The sequence below is a fragment of the Cydia fagiglandana genome, chromosome 25 (assembly GCF_963556715.1).
Source record: "Cydia fagiglandana chromosome 25, ilCydFagi1.1, whole genome shotgun sequence".
NCBI lineage: Eukaryota > Metazoa > Arthropoda > Insecta > Lepidoptera > Tortricidae > Cydia > Cydia fagiglandana.
Window position 1 is genome coordinate 7,630,578 of NC_085956.1, and position 23,344 is coordinate 7,653,921.

General features: G+C 37.7%; 1 protein-coding gene and 1 long non-coding RNA gene across 3 annotated transcripts in view; one reads left to right on the forward strand and one right to left on the reverse strand.

Annotated features, from left to right (window-relative positions):
• LOC134677175 (uncharacterized) overlaps positions 1-9,100 on the forward strand; it is a 163,998-nt gene extending 154,898 nt beyond the window's left edge. Inside the window, exon 2 of the long non-coding RNA XR_010100001.1 lies at positions 8,918-9,100. This is a non-coding gene — a long non-coding RNA (uncharacterized LOC134677175). The remainder of the gene's footprint in view (positions 1-8,917) is intronic.
• Positions 9,101-14,241: 5,141 nt separating this feature from the next.
• The window catches only part of LOC134677020 (PTB domain-containing adapter protein ced-6), a 152,842-nt gene continuing 143,739 nt past the window's right edge, over positions 14,242-23,344 (reverse strand). For both annotated transcript variants that reach the window (XM_063535436.1, XM_063535435.1), the window contains exons 4-11: positions 22,017-22,234; positions 21,535-21,637; positions 19,913-20,090; positions 19,089-19,206; positions 18,583-18,668; positions 17,871-17,957; positions 16,835-17,244; positions 14,242-15,378 (exon numbers count right to left, since the gene is read on the reverse strand). In XM_063535436.1, coding sequence (XP_063391506.1) covers positions 15,301-15,378; positions 16,835-17,244; positions 17,871-17,957; positions 18,583-18,668; positions 19,089-19,206; positions 19,913-20,090; positions 21,535-21,637; positions 22,017-22,234 — 1,278 coding nt within the window. In that variant the 3' untranslated portion in view covers positions 14,242-15,300. The remainder of the gene's footprint in view (positions 15,379-16,834; positions 17,245-17,870; positions 17,958-18,582; positions 18,669-19,088; positions 19,207-19,912; positions 20,091-21,534; positions 21,638-22,016; positions 22,235-23,344) is intronic.

Below are 23,344 nucleotides of genomic sequence, written 5' to 3' on the forward strand. Positions count from 1 at the left end.
CCATAAGGCATGGCACTATATAGCCTTTCTTCACTGACATCATAATAAAGTAATACAGTTAAAATATTTGTTTTAATCTGTCAGGCTGCCATTGGCATAGGCCTCCTCCATATTTCGCCATTCCTGGCGGTTTTTGGATATTCTCCTCCAGTTTTGGGAATGTCGTCCTCCCATCTTTTGTGTGGTCTACCTCTGATTCTCTCTTTTTCTCTTGGGTACCATTCTGTGACATCTCTGGTCAATTTTTCTTTATTGGATCGCATAATATGCCCCGTCCATCTCCATTTCTGTTTTGTGATCCTTCGTGTGACATCCATCACCTTAGTATTCTTTCCTATAATGTCTTTTAGTTCGCATCTATCGTTCATTTTTAGGGTTCCGTGCCCAAAGGGTAAAACGGGACCCTATTACTAAGACTTCGCTGTCCGTCCGTCCGTCTGTCTGTCACCAGGCTGTATCTCACAAACCGTGATAGCTAGACAGTTGAAATTTTCACAGATGATGTATTTCTGTTGCCGCTATAACAACAAATACTAAAAACAGAATAAAATAAAGATTTAAATGGGGCTCCCATACAACAAACGTGATTTTTGACCAAAGTTAAGCAACGTCGGGCGTGGTCAGTACTTGGATGGGTGACCGTTTTTTTTGCTTTATTTCCGTTTTGTTATTTGCATTATGGTACGGAACCCTTCGTGCGCGAGTCCGACTCGCACTTGCCCGGTTTTTTATAACTGAAAGCAACTAAGTTAATTACTATCAATAGTCTGATGGCTATGAGCAAACTTAGTAACAACTGATATCTGTTATCAAATACTTGTTTACGTAACCAGCCAACGTGGCCTGTATTATTGATAACAACAATATAATAAAATATAATATTGATGCCGTATCAAAGAAACTGGTTGACTGGTAGAGAACGCCTTATGGAGTCCGCAATTTGTAACCTTTTTTAGAGTTCCGTACCCAAAGGGTAAAAACGGGACCCTATTACTAAGATTCTGCTGTCCGTCTGTCCGTCCGTCCGTCTGTCTGTCTATCACCAGGCTCGAAGGCTGGAAGTCATCAAGTCTGTGTTCGAGACGGTTCGTGAAAACCCTTGAACACAGCTTATATTATAACCACATGGCTCAGAAGCGTGATGGATCTGTAAGTTCTTCAATAGTCTGTTAACACCTTTTTAGGGCTCCGTACCCAAAGGGTAAAACGGGACCCTATTAACTAAGACTCTGCTGTCCGTCCGTCCGTCCGTCCGCCCGTCTGTCACCAGGCTGTATCTCACGAACCGTGATAGCTAGACAGTTGAAATTTTCACAGATGATGTATTCCTGTTGCCGCTATAACAACAGATACTAAAAACAGAATAAAATAAAGATTTAAGTGGGGCTCCCATACAGCAAACGTGATTTTTGACCGAAGTTAAGCAACGTCGGGCGGGGTCAGTACTTGGATGGGTGACCGTTCTTTTTTGCATTATGGTACGGAACCCTTCGTGCGCGAGTCCGACTCGCAGTTGCCCGGTTTTTTGAAGAACAGCACCACCTCGTCTCTAATTCCATGTTTCAGGCGTCATGCCCTCGGACAAGACGGAATTAAGGACCTTCTGGAGGACTTTAAGTACCGGTGTTCCACCCGCTCTCAGAAGCTCTGAAGTGATTCCGTCTTTGCCCGGCGCCTTGTTGTTCTTAAGCTGCTTCAGGGCCATCCTAATCTCGTACAGACTGATGTCCGGGATATCTTCGGTATAATGTCGGGACAGCTTGGCTCTTGGATCTCCTACCAAGCTGTCAACGGGCTTTGAGATCGAAGTGTATAACTGTCCATAGAACCTCTCGATCTCGCCTAAAACCTCCGCTTTGCTCGACCCTATGCTGCCATCTTCCTGTTTCATCATGTGTTTATATGTATTTTATTATATAAATCACCTCTTAGCCTAAGAGTTGAAATAATATAATAATAATTTAGCCTATATACATCCCACTGCTGGGCACAGGCCTTCTCTCAAGCACGAGAGGGCTTGGGTTATAGTCCCCACGCTAGCCCAATGCGGATTGGGGACTTCACATACACCTTTGAATTTCTTCGTACAAATAAATATTAATAATAATAATTTGAAATAAATAAATAAATAATAATAACTCAGCAAATTGGGCCTTGCCCCGCTGCTGACGGCACCCTATAGGTTAGGTTTTTTATGTGTTTACTTATATTTTAGGCTTATGTAAGTGTTTTTATATTTCACTTTTATTTTCATAGTATAAAAACCCTAGCCTAAGAAGGATGATGAATAAAGGAAAATAACTCAGCATATATACGTCCCACTGCCGAGCACAGACCTCTCATGCGTGAGAGGGCTTGGGCTATAGGCCCCACGCTAGCCCAATCGACTCGAATCGAGTAGACTAACGCAAGTGGGGAAAAATGCGATCGGGAATAATGCTACGCGGAACTAACGCGTTTGGGGCACTGATCTAGCTACTCCTCGAATCTAATGTAATCGACGTATTATTATATAAACTAGACTTACATATAACAGAGAATATCAGAAGCGCGAACAGCACCCCCAACCACGGCCCGCTCCCCCCCAACACTTTAGGGGTATTCCCACTCAACATATTCCTCAAATTCTCCTTCATATCTTCTGTCAACTCAGAATCGTTCAGCATATCAAGCAAATTCTTCCTAAGCTCTTGAGGATTCCCATTTTTCAGCAACTCCTTAAGCTCTGATTCTTCAAGATTTTCTAGGTTCAAATCGTCCGCCATTTTTAAAGGTGGGTTGTTTTTACACTTTTTACTGTTTTTAGTAAGTGCAAGACGACAGTGTAAACAGATATGGCGGTATCGGCGAGTTATCTATAGCTTAAAATGTATCGTGGAGCCACGTAAGCGGGTTAAGGTATGAGAGACAGCGATTTTGAGCCAATGAGTTTTTCGGAACTTATGTACGATATCATTTGATATTTACCAGTTGCTTTCGGTGAAGGGAAACATTGTGAAGATGCCGGACTAATCCCAATAAGGCCTAGTTTGCCCTCTGGGTTGGAAGGTCAAATGGCAGTCGCTTTCGTAAAAACTAGTGCCTACGTAAATTCTTGGGATTAGTTGTCAAGCGGACCCTAGGCTCCCATGAGCCGTGGCAAAATGCCGGGATAAGCGATGAAGAAAAGTATTATGACGTAAGGATGAATGTCAAGGTAACCTTCATGTTTTCAAGTAAGGTTTGTTTGACATCGCACCAATGATGTTGGCGTGTGCCCAACATTTTTGGTTATGAGAACTGGAAAATAAAACTCAATAGAAGATGCCTGCAAATCGGTTAGTAAAGAACATACATAATATAGAACTATAGGGGGCAGCATAGGAGCCGTCAGATTTTTGGTGCGAGACGTAAATTTAATATGTCGTTTATGCTTCCAATGTAGCCCACAAGATGGCAGTACCTACTATGCACAAGGAAACGTACCGACGAGAACGGTAGATGGTAGCACTTGCTTTGGCAATGTACATGTGCACCCGGTCAGTATAGTCATATAGTGTGATACTGTCTCGCAAGACAGATTTAGGATACATACATATAGGTAAATTTATATGTTCTTAATGACAACTTAACTTGTTACTTAATAATTTGTGTACCTATTTAGCTTAAGCTTAGTTTAGAGCGCATCGCCAAACAGTTTGGCGAAACATTAGATTAAGGTACTAAATATTGTATATTTTCTGTAAAATTTTCAATAAAAAAAAACGTATGTTTCCGACTCAGGCCACAAGATGGCAGACCCTCCAACGCGCACGGTCCCTATAACGCTTCATCTCATAACTTGCGCCATTATTTTTGATAACAATATTATAATAATTATTAAGCCCAGTTGTCACAAGTGTTTAATGTTTGATCTGTAGAGAGCCAAATATTACATTTTCATTGCATTATCGATGTTACCATACTAGCGGTTGGTTATCTAGACACGCGGCAGCGTGTCAAGCCAAGTTCAAGCAAAGGAACTGGCTAGCCAGCGCCGAGTGTAATATTACACGAACCACTTGGTGCCACTTTTGACCCTTCTATAACTCAAAACATCTTTGACGTAAACACATAAAACTACGTGTGTTTAATTATATCCATAAGGATATCTAGAAGCCAAAATTTCATGAAGCTAGCTCAAACGGTTATAAAGGTATGAAGGTCAAAAAGTCGTAAATTTTAAGACTGACTTATGACTTATAGTACCTAAACCTAACCTACTTCCAGATGACCTAGAAGGATGAAATTTGGAATCCAGCTTGGTTATTGTGTGTAACCGTAGGAAAAAATCTAAAAATAAAATAAAGTTTAAAAATAGGGGGGGTCCCCATACAAAAAAACCACTTTTTATTGGGACTGACATATAAGTACCTAAACCTAACCTACTTCCAGATGACCTAGAAGGATGAAATTTGGAATCCAGCTCGGTTATTGTGTGTAACCGTAGGAAAAAATCTAAAAATAAAATAAAGTTTCAAAATAGGGGGGGGCCCCATACAAAAAAAAAACATTTTTTATTGGGACTGACATATAAGTACCTAAACCTAATCTACTTCCAGATGACCTAGAAGGATGAAATTTGGAATCCAGCTCGGTTATTGTGTGTAAGCGTAGGAAAAAATCTAAATATAAAAAAAAGTTAAAAAATAGGGGGGGTCCCCATACAAAAAAATATTTTTTTATTGTAGCGTTGGAACCGTTACAAGCAGATATTTGAAACTACCCCAATATATGTATTATTATATTTGCTATATTAAAATAAAGTTTAGTCAAAAAATAAGTGATGTCCCCATACAAAAAACTTGTAATACGCTCTAAACAACCGGCCAACGCACGGTGGGCTGGCCATAGGCCATGATCCAAAAAAATGCATGTGGTAGTTTTAAATTTCTAATGGCTGTTTCTAATTTGCCGATAAACGTACTTTAATTAGGTATAAATAGTTCCTGTATAAGTAATTACCTTCATTCTATAACGAACCTAGAAAGTGAACACAACTCCCGTTTGTACGCGCTCTCTTATCAGAGACTCATTAAGTGATCGGTGATTAGTGGTGCATTCCTGACTAAATAGTGATTTTAGTGACTATTATTAATATGGAGCTTAAAGAATCAGGTATGTTGTTTTGATTAACATAGATTGTTTAGTATTACAATAAAATATATATTCATAATATTGGGTCTACGCCACGGCAAAAAGTCGTATGAATAATGATTAGAATATTTTGTTGACTTAAACTTTTAGTTAATTTGAGACACGATTTTAAAAACGAAACTAGCATCATTTTGAAGCTCGATATTTCTAGATTAACGGCCATAAACTTGTTTCTGCCGTAATTTGCCTATTTAGTTTTTATAAGACTGCTACGCCTGCGTAGGCCAAGGCGTAGCACCTACTAGGAAAATATTACGAATGGAAATTTACCTTTTTCTTTCTTTTTTCAGGTGATATGTACGTCGGATCTTTTACAAGGGGATTCGTATTTGAACTATGGCTCTCTACTAGTAGTTTAGATACAGAAAGACGTAATCAAGTGCTACAACAACTAATAGGAATGGTGCCAGATGTAGAAAATGTGGATACAAGTAATTTGTATAGCATCATTAAGTACATTTTTGTAGTCGACGTGTATTTTATTGGAAATCTTCTTCGGGAACTAATTGTCTAGTTCTTAAGAAACATTTGGACTGGTTAAGTGAGAAGCAAAGTGTTAATTTGCCATTAAAAATAAGGTGACTGAAAATACGTTAAATATTGAATTGGGACAACCGTCATCATCGGGCAATTCGGAACCCTCTACTTCAGCCGGATGGCTAAAAAAGGAATTTTCGGCTTGTAGTAAGCGGTCAAAACGCGGAAGATTAGCAGCACTAGCATCCTTGGATGCAGCAGCAGTCAACAACCTGACGAATATTAGCTAATTTAGAGACCAATCAAATCCTTACGATGCATGTGCTATCTCTTCTCACAGAAGCTATACTAACAAAACACCAATATTTGTTACTACGTACTTTTATAAAATTTTCGGGTTTATCCTGTTTTACCTTCGTATGGTAAAGTAATTGTGTGCGCGCACCAAGACAAATACGAATCTCTTAAATCATTTTCTAGTAAATTCGAACCCTATGATTACGGGCCGTAGGAAACTACCAAAAACGAAAAATCAATAGTTGTCACAATGTGTACTTATTTAACTAGATGTTTAAAATACATTTTAGACGAATCTAAAGTATTAGTTGACCTAGGTTAGTTTTTTAAGGTAACTGACACGTGACGTAAAATATTTTGCGTTGCATAATTTGTACGATATTAGCATCTCTGTAAATATATAAGTTTTAATTTTAAATATAGATTTTTACAATATAATTGATAAAAACTATTTTCTCAAAAATGGACGGCAAAGTCGACTTTGCCGTCTAAAAAATTGGTCGCGAAGCGCGTAGTTTATGGTCAGACAAAAATTAAAAAGTTAAAAACATTGCAGTCTCGATTTTGGGACTGCAATGTTGCATACAAATTCCATTATTTGTCGAGTTCCAAACTTTTTAAAAGTTGAAATTACCATATCAAATGAAGGCACAGGCCCATTAAACAGCCAAACAGATGAATAGTACCGCGACTATTTAGATGTCTCAAATAGGTTGGCGTATTTTTGGCAGAAAAATACACTTCTAGTTTTTTATTAAAAAAAATAAAAAGGCGGCAAGGGTTTTTTTCTGTCAAAATATATATGTAAGAACGTTGCTTTTGTAAAATATTTCTATGATATTTATATTTCTTGCACCATTTTTGAGAAAAGCACTATATATGACTCGGCTGGAAGGCTACTTGCTGGCTTCGGATTCAATTAAACGGACTCCCAAGGTCGTCCGTTTAAAACGAATCCTCAGCCTGCAAGTAGCTACTTCCGAGCCTCGACAATAATGTACTATTGTTTTATTATATTATTCAAGAATACGTTATAATTTATTTTTTTATTGTATTTTTATAAGCCTTTAAAGTAGTATGTATTTTGCATAGTTTTTTGTTATCAGTTTGATTTTTTTTATGCTAAATTATACAAAGTAAAACTATTTATTACTGTTTTTTTAGTAGATATTTAAACAATAAACACGAAAATATTTTTATTTTGAGGGTATATTTGATACTTTTGGAGAAATCGACTTATGACCCCTTCTCCATACAAGCCGAGCCACCGTGCAACGGTGTGTCGTCGGCGGCGCGCGGCACCACATAATTATACAAAGAACAGAAGTAAAAACCATACAGCGGAAACACAAGAAAAAACATTAAATCTCAATACCTGCCTAGTTTTCTTTACAAAAAGTATTGATATCCCACCAAAAACATAAATGTAAAAAAGGAGAGCCAAGTTCAATACAAAAATTATGCTTGGCTGTGGGGCTCGCCGCAAAAAGAATGGAGATCTAAATGAGTGCCACTGCCAAGTTTTATGCAAAATCCAAATATGTATTTATAGGAACAAAATAACATTATAATTATTACGAGCCCATTGTGTCCCACTGCTGGGCAAAGGCCTCCCCCCTCTTCTTCCATTCTTCCCGATTTTGAGCTGCATCTGGCCAGTCTCTCAAAAAGGAGTCTAAGTTATCCCGCCATCGCCGACGAGGTCTGCCGCATCTCCGGTTCGACTCATGGGGCACCCACTCCGTGGTTATCTTGGCCCATAAGTCATTCGGCATGCGGCAGACATGACCAGCCCAGTCCCACTTTAACTTGGCCGCTTTTCGAGCTACATCTATTATTTGAGTTTTAGAGCGCAGCGTGGTGTTCCGGACATTATACATTATAAACAAGTATTAAACTCTATTTCTTTGCTTTATTGGATACCTATAACAATTGCTGTTATTTAAAAAAATGTGAGATCTTAAAGTAGGTTAGATTTGGCTTGGCCAGGTTTCATCAGAATTACAATATATATAAAATGATTGATATAATGAAAACTGGCTAAGTCAAATCTAACCTACTTTAAGATCTCACATTTTTTTAAATAACAGCAATTGTTATAGGTATCCAATAAAGCAAAGAAATAGAGTTTAATACTTGTTTATAATGTTATTTTGTTCCTATAAATACATATTTGGATTTTGCATAAAACTTGGCAGTGGCACTCATTTAGATCTCCATTCTTTTTGCGGCGAGCCCCACAGCCAAGCATAATTTTTGTATTTAACTTGGCTCTCCTTTTTTACATTTATGTTTTTGGTGGGATACATTATACTTGATACCTCACAATTCCTTTATTTATATGACGTGTCAATATAATTAAAATAATACCTTTTTAGGGTTCCGTACCCAAAGGGTAAAACGGGACCCTATTACTAAGACTTCGCTGTCCGTCCGTCCGTCCGTCCGTCCGTCCGTCCGTCCGTCCGTCCGTCCGTCCGTCCGTCCGTCTGTCACCAGGCTGTATCTCACGAACCGTGATAGCTAGACAGTTGAAATTTTCACAGATGATGTATTTCTGTTGCCGCTATAACAACAAATACTAAAAACAGAATAAAATAAAGATTTAAATGGGGCTCCCATACAACAAACGTGATTTTTGACCAAAGTTAAGCAACGTCGGGAGGGGTCAGTACTTGGATGGGTGACCGTTTTTTTTTGGTCTTTTTTTGTTTTTTTGTTTGCATTATGGTACGGAACCCTTCGTGCGCGAGTCCGACTCGCACTTGCCCGGTTTTTTTATACTATAGGAGGCAAACAAGGAAATGAATGGCCTGGTGGTAATCAATTACCATCACCCTTGGACTCCTGCAAGTCCTGCAATGCCAGAGGAGTTGTAAGTGCGTTGCCGGCCTTTATGAAGGGAGTACACTCTTTTCTTGAAAGTTCGGTTATACCGGGTTGTTCCGGTCAAAAAACTGCTTTGAAGAGTTGTGTTTTTTTTATACCACATCGGTGACAAACAAGCATACGGCCCGCCTGATGGTAAGCAGTCACCGTAGCCTATGGACGCCTGCAACTCCAGAGGTATTACATGCGCGTTGCCGACCTTTTAAAAACCTGTACACTCCTTTTTTGAAGAACCCCATACTGTAGACCCTCGGGAAAACCTCAGGAGGAAATTCCTCTTAAATGTGTTTGGTAATAAGTATTTATGACGTTATCTATGAAAAGGGACCTTATTGTCGATGGCGCTTACGCCATTATTAACGATGCTCCGATATAAATACAATGCCGCGAAACGCTGTGCGGCGTAAGCGCCATCGACAATAAGGTCCCTTTTCATAGATAATGCCCCATTTATCTGAGCACAAAAGATATTTTAAACCAGTGTTTTTCAAACTTTTTCATGACGCGGTCCTCGTAGTACAAGCAAAATGTTTCGCTTATGTGTGTCTGTTTGCAGTGGCGTAGCGTGAACTAATCTAGCCGTGGGCGAAGTCGCATCTGCAAGGCCCTTTTGTTTACCTACTAATAGTCGTAAAATGATTACCTAATACTGTTCTGTGATTTTTAATACTTAAGTACCTACTTCTTTGTTAAGGTGATTACAGTTATTTTGTGTAATAAATATAGTTCATAATTATACTTCGTTTTTTTTAGCATTAGAAATTAGGTAAACAATCTTGACGTGTCTTTTAATTGAAAAACACATTTTAAAAATAAGTTACGGCAAATTTGTAACAATTATGAATCTAATACGATCATTTATATTCGTCTGCTTTCATAAGTAATAGTTATAGATTTTTAAAAAGCGTTTTTCAATTAAAAGACATGTCAAGATCGCTTACCTTCTTGCAAGTTCTTTCTAATGCTAAAAAAAACGAACTATAGGTAAGTGAATAATTAAAAATAAATAAATGTAATATTGTCCTTCGCTGCCTGAAACAGGGAATCCTAGTTCAGGCATCTGTAAAACATGTGTCTCTATGTAAATTCTTAGTATTTAAGAACAACCACTGTACTATAGTTTTCTCAATAAATTATTTGTATTTGTTTCACTGTGATCGAAGGGGTCCCCCTTGGAGCGGCCCGTCACCCACGTCTATAGCTACGCCACTGTGTTTGAGTTTTAAAGCTGGCAGAGGCTTCGAGACCCCCAAGGGGTTGCAACCCACAGTTTGAAAAACACTGTTTTAGGTTTAAAGAATTTTTTATTACTCATAAGAATATTACAATTCACTTACATGAGTTAACATACTTATAAATTAAGTGCAAATTACTGATTTAAACTTTCACGATTATTTAACATATTGAAACTACTCAACGGCACTTAATCGCGTATTTAAGTTTTAAGATTTACCTCCGATGTTTCGAGGACGGCGTTGTCCCCGTGTCTTCAGTCTTCTCCGAGACCACGGGGACAACGCCGTCCTCGAAACGTCGGAGGTAAATCTTAAAACTTAAATACGCGATTAAGTCCCGTTGTGTAGTTTCATAAGTGCAAATTTATTGTATTAGTTAGGGAGGCGAGGTAGCTAAATGGCGTAATTCAACGGCGCCGTCGAGACCTATCAAAATCGAAAGATAAAATAATTTCGAAAAGAAAAGCTCGTATGGCAAAAACCATTTTAGCGGTGGGTTTGGCGTGTACGGTTTTTCAAAAATGTTAAAAAAAACAGTTACTTGGGCATTCTCGAGCGCGTCATATATTCATACTACGTATGCCCGGTTTGCGTGGTGGGGGTAGGCATATAAAGTAGTCAAAAATGCAAAAAAATAAAATTTACTCGAGCGCGTCAGACTTTCGGAAGGGGTGTTAAGTAGGCCCCAAGGAAGCTTCCTTTAAAAAAACTGACGATTTCGGCGTGACGATAAGTTACGATGAATTTTTGAAAATGCAAAAAAAAAAGTTTTTTTGAAATACTCGAGCGCGTCAGATTTTCATAGGGGAGGTTTATCTCGGTATCCTGAAAGCATATTTTTTTAATCTGACAAAAATGTTGGTGGGTTCTCTTAATCTGACCGATTTTATGATGCTTCAAGTCAAAAAGTTTTAACTTTGGACAAAAATGTAAAGAGACCTTTTTTGTGTAAAATAAAATTACCTTTTTTGTTTATTTAAACTTTTTTTTTGTAAAATGTATCGTTCGCGACTTATATGCCGCAACGCGTTCTTAGGAAGACGAAATGGCTCCTCCACACTTCCGGTCATGCGGAAACCGGCAGATTTTGTATTTTTAGTAAGTTTTAGATTATATTCTTCAAAATAAAAAATAAAAAAATCGCGCTCGAGAATGCCGGATTAACGTTTTTTTTTACAAGTTCGCGACCCTATAACTCGGCGGCGTCAAGGACTTATCGTCAGATTAGTTAAATTTAGTCTTTAAACACTAAAATCAACCCCCAATATCTTAATCTGACGCGCTCGAGTATTTCAGACTATCCATTTTTTTTTACTAATCTGATCGTCTATCCTAGGCGCGCGTCACTACATATAGAGCTAAATACTTTACAAGGTTGTTCTATTAGGTCTAAGGTATCTCTCATATCTTAAACTGCCACGCTCGAGTATTGCCGAAAATTCCCCTATTCGCCTCCCTAACTATATTCTTGCAAAATAGACACAAAAAATATATATGTTTACACGAGTAAGTGAGCGAGAACTTTATATTACTTAGTTACCATGCGCGTGCGCAGGCGCCAGGTCTCAGGCTAACCAGAATTGCAGATTTCAACAATTGTATTCTTTACTATCATACTTTTATATTATATGTTTTTCATAACACTTGCTTGAAATAGATGAATGTTTTGACAAATAAATAGGTCCCTAAATCATAAAAATCCATCCAAGTAAAGTAAGTTAGTAAATTTTTGTAACATATTTTCCTTTGACATGCGTGAATTATGTCAATACAAATAATTTTCACATGCCATAAGGCTGAACATATCATGGGTCAATATGTATACATAATAATATCTACTGTACCATATATTCTTGTGAATAAACTTTCATTTCAAGAGTTACTTCTTAGTAGTAGACTAAAAACAAGAGTTTTCCGACCGTCCTGAATTCTGTGTTTAGTCCTGCATTTAGTTTCTGATAATTTTTTTTTTTTTTTTTTTTAGTTGGTGATAAAAAAATGCTGCCCTAAATAACCTTAAGAATCTTCCTTGTCCCACATTTATTTTAATAGTAATTATATATTTATCTGAAAGTTAAAATAAATATATTTATGGATTATACGCTTATGGATATTGTTGACACAACATCATTAACACATCTGCTGTCGAGGAAAATGTACCTATGTACATCATTTTTTTTTAGTTTACCGTTAAATAGAGTCCTGCTTTGATTTGACTTAAAGTTGGCCGCCCTAAGTAAGTTGCGATAGGCAGACACTCATATTGGCACGTCTGTGCATATTGAGTGATCAACACAATTAATGTAGATCTTGCGCCTCCACTCGATAAGGGATTTCCTCTTTGGTCACATAAAATAAGTTTGGAAGCTTGGAAACATTACATCTGTTAACCTGTATACTGTGTTTTGTGAAGCAACCCTCCACCCCGGCGCTCCGCCTATTACATGGCGACCATGACAGGACACATCATTCATGTATCCGTGGATTATGGATACATGAATAATAGAAAAAACAAGACCGAAGTGATCCCATAAGTGTTCCGTAAACAAAGTTTTGTACAGAACACTAAAAATAGTAATTGAATATACATGGTGGCTAAAAAATAGCTACTTTTACGATGGGACCAACCCCGAAAAAAAATTACCCTCCCATAGAAAACGGATCAGCCAAACTGTATGAAAAAGCCAAAAATTTTCGCGATTTCGGGGTTGGTCCCTTTGTATAAGTTGCTCACAATCAGTATAATCCCAAAACCTGCCTGGCAACGGGAATGCAGTTATTTTTAGTCATCCTGTATGTAATGTGCATTATGTGCAATTCAATAAAAAACAAGCCGTGTAAAGTATGACAAACAAATCGATTAACACATAAATGGCTACTTGCCTAATCCATGCGTGACTAAAGAACCAATTTTTTACGCATTCATATAGAAATCTCGAACGCAAACGCAAAATATTAAAACAATTGATACGCCTAGCGAGCGAATTAATAATCAATTTACATGACGATTACCTCGATTTTGCATATGTTTACGCCTATAAATAGCTAAAGAAGTACACAATAAATATTCTCACCTGTTAAACTAATCACAACAAGCCCTGGAATGATGAAAACGGAGTTAGAAAATGCGTGCTCCAACGGGCCATCTTGTCCCCCACTTAGGTCCACCATTTTGCTCTAATACTGAGGAATTTCCCTCTAATACTGTGACGGGATACTGGGTAAGCTAGTTAAGATTATAGGGAAAGCATATTTTCGACCGCCACTGCCGTTTTATAAGAAAACACGAGTAAAATATGTCTCGCGAAAGTTAGCTTCTTTCCGAAGGTGTCAACATGAGTGTGACAGTTGTAGTGATGTGGTTAGGTGTTAATCGTTTCGGTTTTTTGGTGAACAGCGGTTTTAATTTTAGCTATACGATTATTTATACAATACGATGAATACGATTTATAAGGTTATTTAATTTTAATTATAATAATCAAATTATTAGGGTTTTACTTTTAAATTAATATAAAGAATTATAAATTAGGACATATGAGCATTAATTTATTTCGAATCGAGCTGGGCACGTGGCGGCGAATTTCCGACAAAAATAACGTCTCCTGCATATGAAGTAATATAGTTAGTCAAAGCACTGTCTAATTTCAAACAGACAGAGAGAATCATACTATCGAATTTAAACTATCTTGACCATACTATCTTATCATACTATCTTTGTCTTACACCCAAAAGAAATGGATTATTATGGTTTTTGTTTCTATTTACTAATAAATTTGGTTTGACAGAGCCAAAACCTATTCGGTTTTAAAATTTGCTAGCTTAAATTGAACTTTGTCAAATTAACAATGTGTCAAAACTTAATTATTGTGGCTTATTAAATGAGTTAAATGTGTACTATGCGTTCAGTGACGTAGCGTGGTAGCGAGAATTAAAGTAGTCGTAGGCGAACTTGGCACTTTTCTTTCATGTATCCCAGACAGTTAAGGGCGAGACCGTGGGCGAGCGGCCGCTTCGTTCGCCGAAGCTTAGCTTCGCCACTGCTAGGGAGAGAACTTAGGTAACAGTAATACTATATTTTGTTTCTCACGTGAGAAAGGTTTGCTCCTACTCCTACGACTCTGTATTTACTTATCATTTTATGAAGTAAGCAACTAATGAAACAAAATAATATAAACGTAAATTTTATTATTAAAAATACACAATATGTATTCTTTTGGCCTTAACATTACATTAGTGTAAACATTAGGTACTTAATATAATATTCTACTAACGAGACAAGGCGATACAACAGTTTATTACGGGCACATTATATACAACTATTAATAAAAATATTTTGTAAATAATCAGGAGTAAAATAGTAACATAATTCAATATCATTTTAAAAGTACATGGAATGTTGACCCTTAAAAGCTACAATGTCATCCGTACACTAATAAAATGTATATAAACGACCTTAAATTATATTATTTATTTACATCTGGTTACAAGCGATGATATAATTCCCTCCAATGAAATTCAGTCATGTTTGGACGATTTTAAATATATAATATACATTTTGAAGTCCCTCAACTTTGAAAAGAATTATCACAGAATAATTTGAGGCGATCTTCAAATTTAATTCGAACTGGGTAATTTTGAAACTTACTATCGATTTACAATACTGACTTCACAGCTAAAGCATCAATTTCTACCAAAATATATTTTATTCAAAATTTATTGGTGAAACCACACGCGTTACGAATCAAGAGAAAATGTTAATAATTATTTGTATAATTAATTACTTGAAAAAGTTATCGTAATGTAAGGCACTTTTGGAATGACATTGAGCGTATATATCCGCATACAATCTAAAATATATCACCAAAATTTATACCTAACATTTTTTTTTATAAACAAAGCAATGTCTTGATACATTACCGGTTTTTTGAGATTCTTTTTTAGAAAATATATTACTGACATAAGAATTATATTAAATAGGATTTAATAGAAATTTATAATATTGTTGCCAATACAATGAAAGAAGATAAATTTATACCATAACATGGCAATACAGAACTATAAAATTTCGTATTTGCAAACATCGTTTAAATCCACGCAACGCTTATAAAATAAAATTAATATTTTTTTCTCGTAATCTTGCATTAATTACATTTAGTTTGTGTGGATGAAAGCAATATTTTCATTAACTATAATTTCATCTATTTTATTTAGTTCTTAACGGTAAAACTCAATTCTTCTTCAACGGGTCAAAGTTGTCTATTGAAAAATCATCGTTTCCAAATGTGATCCCTCTGCTGAACCCATCCTGAGAACAAAAAAGAAACAATAAGAAACGTGAACGAATAATCCAACATTTTCTTATATTAAATATATGTATTGGGCGCTTTATTGCTTGACCTTAGCAGTATATGTCAGTGACACGATTTACTGTCACACTAAAGCAGAGGACCTACATAAGATTGTAACCATTGAAAAGTACGTATAAAATTATATAACCACATTTAACGAAATACACGTACATTACAATTAATGAGTTAAGTAGTACACCTAATGCCGGCTACACACGTAACTATAAATCGTAGCGATTAAACTGTGCAGTCCGATTTGCGCAGTTTTATCTACCGTGTGTATGACAAATCGTTACGATAATCGACAACGATTTGTCATTCACACGGCAGATATAACGTGTGTAGCCGGGGTAAGTATACCAACTACAAGACAATATTTTCTCATAATTACAAAGGTAGGCCTACTAGTCGGGAATTTTTATTTATTATATATTTTTATTATAGCGATAGATAATGACATACATATCACTGTTAGAATCCCAAGTGCAACATTTTTGTTAAAATACTTGATATTAATTGAATACAAAGAAAAAAATGTTATAGCTACAACTCACCATTCGCAGAGCTGTAGAAAACAAATTAAAATACTAAATATTCTTTAATAAAACAACCTAATCATTTTATTTCTAAGTCTATTATTCCTAAAATGAAGTCTTCTGTATTAAACCCAGAATGGCATGGCAATAATTTTTATTCGAATGTTAATAATCTAAAAAAAATCTCATTTCAGGGGAAGTTGAGAGATAACAATAAGAACAATAACAATATTTTTATTCACAATAAAAGTTAACGATAACGCAGTAGTCGCAGTGGTAAGTTAGTAAACTAATTCCTGAATAATGTAATTGTTGCTGACGTTCGATTAAATAAAATGCTAATAAATAAAATACCATGGCAGTACCTAAATAACGTATTGTACTAAATTTTTAAAGGAAAAAGAATCTGCACGCTTCTGCTATGCTTCGGTATTTTTTTTTACGTCAGCTGATTAAGGAATGTTTCCATATTTATTTTAATAAATAAATCGTATCCCTTGCACACGTATCTGCTTGATAAACAAATCCATTGCAGGTATTGCAGCTGTCCAATTGAACACAGGTTCTTTGTGTATTTTGTCTCACATTTCGCTTAATGGGAGAGTGAGACGCATTGACATTGGACCAAAATATTGGACGGATGGAATGGGGCTGGCAACTGTCGAAGGTTTGCATAGATGGCGCCATCAAAGCTTGCCCCCTTTTCTATGAGATTTGGCTTAAAAGCCTGGCATCCAGGGCATTAAAAAACAAAAATTTGACACAATCCTAGGGATTGACAGGGCAAGCTATGATGGCGCCATCTGCTAAATACTTCGACCGGCCAACCCCATACCACCCTATAGCGTAAAATAGAACAGAAGAGTTAAACACCCACCTTCATCTCCGAAATAGTTTTATCTAAGAACCCGTTGAAGCTGCTGTCAAGCTCCACCGTCTGCTTCTCACTGAGATTGCCGAAGCCATTGAAAGCGGTCCCGTAACCGTTACCGAAGATATTGTTCTTCTGCTCGATAGGGTCGTACCCGCTCAGGCCGTTTGTGAACGAAGTGTTGTTAAAAACCGATGTTTGGAGGTTAAAATCGGAAATATCGTAGTTGGGCTGGTTGGCTTTTGCGGTGGCGAAGGGTGAGGTTAGTTGAGGGGTGTATTGGTTGGAGACGGCGAAGGGGGTAGAGCCGAAGAGGTCGCTGCCGTTTTGTACGGGGGTTTGGGGGGTTTGGGGGTGCTGCGGGGAGGGCTGTTGGGGCGTGTTCTGGCGTTTCGACGCTTTTGGTGGAGGCGCCACTGAAACAAACGAAATAAAATTATAAGTTACTTGAACTTAATGGCTCCTCTACACGATGGGCCAACGCCAGCCACTCCAAGGGACGCATTTATGCGTTAGAGGGAGTAAGTGATATTGCTATCTCATTCTACCGCATGGCTGCGTCCCTTGGAGTGGCCGGCGCTGGCCCATCGTGTAGAGGAGCCATAAGATTTTGAATACGCTTTATCGAATGAATTTACAATCAACCAATACACACATTTACGGAATTATCATTCGGATTCCTTACGGAATGACAGGTGGGAACGGGACGTCGCTCTACAAATGCGTAGCACTCTCTCGCTTGCACATGTCATTCCGTACGGAAAATTCCGAACGACTGCGTCCAAGCTTATAAATTATAACGGACGATATGAGCGTTTTATATGAGCGTCACCATCGCCAACTTAGGTATTAGCTGTGAGCGCGACAGTGGCGCCCGCCTGGCGTACAGGTGTTATTTTAAACGTCATACTTCTATCAAATTATGACGTATAATTAACACTGCCACTGCGTGTGCTGTATAAATCTCTGCAGACTTTTCTTGGTCTAGCTTCACAATATAGCGTTAAATACCTATACTGCATTTAACTGTTTGTGTACTTACGCAGCGGTGGTGTGGTGGTGACGCCTTGATCAGGTGGCGTAGAGTAGCGTGGGGCGGTTTCCGCCTCGAACGCGCGTGGGTCGAAATCTGTAACAAAACAAATACATACAAATTATATATGACGTTCCACGGCAAAAGGTACATTATGGCGTTTGGCGCTTACGCTATTATTAACGCCGCTCCAATATTATTGCGGCGCTATGCGACGTAAGCGCCAGCCGCCATAAGGTACCTTTTGCCGTGGAACGTCACATGTAAATTATCATTTATTTTTAGACAAATAAGGCCTAATAATAAAAATCTTAAATAAAATTCATTTTGGCGTCTGTTGCATGGTATATGTCATGGTTCATGGTGTCAAATGTCAAAGCTTTCAGAACTGCTCAGGATGCACAAGTATCTTATCTTAAGCATTTAACAAAGCGAATCATATGAATACTTATTCAAGGGTAGGATTTGGTAGTTTTCCTTCGTACACTCTTTCGCCTTTGGTCTGTTATTTTGGATTTGGTTAAACTCTTTACGAAACCTCTTTTAAGTATATAAGTGCAGTAAATACTGAAGGAAAAATAAGATACCTATAGTATCTTAAATCCCAGTCATTTTTGCAGTTTTTAATTTCGAAGCTTTTTTATTCGATTATAGTTCAAAATTCGATTTAATTCTGTCCTTTTAAAAGGACATTGGGCCTTAGAAGGGTATTATTACTTACCACTGTCCGAGTCAGAGTTGAGCAGTAGGCCTTCCAATTTGGTGCCGACGACTGGGTTCTTGCCGGACAGATCGCCCAGAAGCTTGCTGAAATGTGATGGAACGTAGGGTCATTATATTTAATTCATTATTTTGTATCCTCTACCGGCCCAGACATCAAAACTTGCCAATACAAATGCAGTTTTGATTTGTCAGAATAAAGATTCAAATTAGAATGGAACTGGAGACCTTTTTATAGGCCTCTGGGCGGCTAGAGGTTCAACCAAGAACACGACAGTTATAACGACAATTTTTTCTCACGCATGCAAATTGTTGTCTAGTAGTCGACAACCGCTTACAATAATTATCAACATCTTATCGTCATCATATTATAGTCCGTAAACCGACTTTACAGACAACCATATTTTTTACTAAATAAATCTAGTCTGGGAATTTTTCGCGACTCTAACGAGTCATTATATGAAACTAGGAGAACGACACTAGTGTTGAGAAAAACCGGTAACTCACCCAGTGCTGAAGTTCGTCTTCCCGTTGTGTTGTGGCGGCGGCGTCGACAGCAGCAGGTTGTTGTCGTTGGTGGAGTTGAACGTGTCTGTGGATGAGTTGTGCGACAGCGCGTCTTGGCCTGGAAATAAAAGCAAAAAAAGATTATAACGATTGAGGAGCAGTATTCAGTCACATTTCGCAGATCAACTCCACACGCGCGTTCGCGGCTTGGCGCCGCGATTCGCGCACGAGTGTGGAGGGGGCTTTCGGCTCAAAGCTGCAGAGTAAAGATCCGCATAGAAGTTTGTACACAAAGGTGCTAAGCGACTGGCGAGCGAAGGACTGTACAATTGTAGGTACATGAAAAAGAAGTAACAAAAGATTTTGTACAATAAGGGTCGGTTGCACCAAACTGTTCGTATCGTTAATGAGTTCGCAAAATTTGTATGTATGGAAAGTTTCATAGTAAAGTGCCGAGGCGCGCCGGCTGATGTTGATCAGTCTGTCAAATGTGGTTGGTGCAACTGGCCCTTAAATGTATTCTAAGATAACTGGGGCCACCAATATGACAAATGCCAATCGAAAAGTGAAAACATATTGGAATAATAGAATTAAATTAATCGATGCTATCGATCAATGAAGTAATCATTTGTATAAATTATTTAAGGTTCAATTGGTCTTTACTATAAATGATTATCACTTGACTAAACCCTCTGATCTCCCGGCCGAGACTTTCCTTTGCTCAACTTTAAAGCACTTAGTTTCTTTGAGCCAAATTACCCGCATCACTGCATTGTTCTTCAGTCAGTTGAAAAAAAATGCCTTTTTATATCTTTAATACTAACCGTTGCTATTTCCCTCAGGAGACTTAGTACCATTCATAGCGCTGAACCCATTGGCCAGCGTGAGCGAGGCGATCTGCTTGTCCAAGTCAGCTGGCGCCTTAAACTCAGCGATGTCTGATAGATTGTTCCGCGCTAGATACGCTGATAGGTCGTCCTTGTATGTGATCTTTGATAGCTCCTGAAATTCGAGAGGTTAGTGTTAATTAAAACCAAAATAATTAGTTTGCTAATCCGCGAAAAGATAACATGCTAGTCAATCAGTGCTAACCCGTTATGCTTTCTTGCGTATTTTTTACATGCAATTAATGTTCCCACCTTCCCACCGCAAAAATAAATACGCAAATAAATATAACAAATCACCACAAAAAGAAGAATTAAATACTCGACACGTGTGTGTAAGGTTAGTGTTAATAAAGACCGAAATAAAGGGAAAATCAATCGTGATTTATTTTTCCGAGAAATATATTGGAAGATTCGTAATTTACAAATGACCACCAGCTGGCAAATGGCATGGCCACTTTATAAAGCTACTGTAGGTACAGTCGCCATCAGATATATCGGAGCGGCTAAGGTGCTCACAAATATCTGAACACGCCTCTATTGTCATGGCGTTAGAGTGCGTGTTGAGATATTTTTGAGCACTTTTGGAGCTCCTATATATCTGATGGCGACTCTACAACTACGTCCCTACGATTTTTATAAATGCGAAGATAACTCTGTCTGTCAGTCTGTTACCTCTTTTCGTTTAAACAGTTGAACCAATTTTGATTATTTTTGGTATGGATATAATTTGAGGACCGTACATAGGATAGTTTTTATCATTTATCATCATCATCATCCCACGCAAACGAAGAAACATTTCTTTTTTAAACAATATAAATCACAGTCTTTCCATGGGTACTTTTGTATTAAATATGCACCTTATCGTATATGTATTTTATATTATTATTTTATTTTATTTTATTTTTTTTATTTTTTATTACATACATGGAAAACCAACAGCTAAAAACATTTCCAAAAACTAAAATAGATTCACAGAGCCAATTACAGGTTCTCACTTATAAAAATTAAGTAGGTAAATAAAGAAGAAATATAATCACAAATCAGTTACACACACAAGTTAAGCAACAGCACAAGCCAAGGTTCCTGTGTACAACTAGCTGCAAAACTGCATAGGCACATTAGGAATGGAAAACATTCATAAAGTGGCCATGCACTTCCACCGCCGACTGCACAAAACTTCAAGAAAAAACCGAAATACAGAAAATACAAATATATAAGTTATAGCGCATACTGCGCTAACTTCAGTAAGCCAAGCCCGAACCCGCGCTAGAAGTATCACCCATAAAAAATGCAATTAATTTATTTCTTATTACCGATATGCTATCACTAAATACATCGAAGTCTAAATTCAGTAAAACTTTATTTTAACTCATGCCTGCCCTGCATAAGAAACTGTTTTTTCTATATTTAGTGGAAGCCTGATTAATACTAATGGGACGAAAGTGCCTTAACCTTCTTAAGGGAACAGTGAAAGAAATTTTACTGAGTAAACTAGGACAAATTTTAATCAGATTTATTGAATCTGAAATACATGTTCATTTATTTAAGGTTATTCTTACTTGTAAACGGTTTTTGTACGTGTTCATCTGTAACTCCAACTTCTTGTTCTGCAGCGACAGCTTTTGCATCTCGATGTATTTGCCGTTGTCGTTCATGAATCGCCTGGAACCGAAAAACGGTAATTACAAATCAAACGTCTAAAAACCGGTATTTAATCTTCTAGGTACATCACTACAAAAATTAAGACGTAGTGTAAATAGCACTTCGTATGCTATCAAAATCGTTGCATACTTATTTTGGTCGATACTCTAGTACTTATTAGACTCGTTATTCGTGAAACGAATTTCGTTAAATATAAATACTCCTCGATATGCCCGTTCGTTAAGCGGCACCTACTTCTTTGCTTCGACGTATTTTCTAATTAAATGAGGCTAACTCTAAGGCTTGCCGGCAGCGGCGGAAGTAAATATCTTGGCGCTCTAGGCCCGAGCCTACCGGGCCTTAGGGCAAATCCGCCACTGCTAGCCGGTGATATACATACCTATACGCCAAATCAAACGCCTGTCCAATAGTAAGCGTGATCTCCGAAGCCAACTTCGTAGAAATGAACACGAAGCACTCGTGCTTCTCGACGTGCCCGTTCGCTTCGCCGCCGTGCTTCGCGATGAACGAGAAGTACTTCTTCGCTCCTTTGTCGTCTGCGCAGTAGGATATCCGGTGTAACGGGAACTGGTACATTATGTTGTTTGAGCGTGGCTCCTGAAAATAAGGAATTATTTCTCTTTAAAATTAATGTGACGTTGTCTATGAAAAGGGACCTTATTGTCAATGGCGCTTACGCCATTATTAACGATGCTCCGATATAAATACAATGCCGCGCGACGATGTGCATCGTAAGCGCCATCGACAATAAGGTCCCTTTTCATAGATAATGCCCGTTTTGTTTTTCTATAGTACGTAAGTGGAGAATGGTTTTTATAAATATGGTTACAAGCCACGCGAAGGTGAGATTTTTATGCCAATTAATCCAGCTATTAATAATTGTCTGAACTATATATTAAATTGTGAGCTGCATCAATCGGAGAGTAATTAAACTGTTTTTTTCGAAACTTTACAAGATTGGGGTTTCTAGAGTTAGACCGAGGTAAGTCTGCAGCGATTTTGATAGCCCACGTAGTGAAAGTTTTATTTATACGTCATATTTTAATAGAAGTTTGACGTTTAAAATAACACTGCACTGCGTGGGCTATCAAAATCGCTGCAGCCTAACTTGGTCTAACTCTATCAACAACTGACATCATGGCTACGACATTTGGGAGGGTAGGACAAGTCAGGGTACAAGAGAATTGTGCCTGACAGATAGAATAGTCTAAAACATTTAGTTTCGTAGTCAGGGTCAATCCAATCAGCATCGAGTCTAGACAATAGAGAGCGGCCTTGCCATTGGAAAGCGAACCGGACGTCGCTAGTGCCGTGAACCATGATTTATGACCAGCTGAGCGTGGCCGCCCGAGTAGAAAACCGATAATAGAGTACGGTTGTGGTACATCACTCAATTCTCCAAGCGCAGTCAGCTCACTAACCACTGTCGCAGAAGTTATTGACGTTGTCACAATTTCTCTTAGCGGCTCATGTTATTGAGATTGTTACAATCTTACTTTGCTTTTTGCAACGATAACTATCGTAAGTTTAGTTTTGTATCCTTTAGCGGCCCACCATACAAGGAAAATTGGCAATCGAATTTGAATCAACGGTATTAGAAAATAGAGTTGAAAATGTTTTGTTTTAAAATCGAACGAAACGAAATAAAACAAACTCTATCCCATTTCATTAAGATTTAAATTTCATTGGAGGTAATTTGTACTAGTA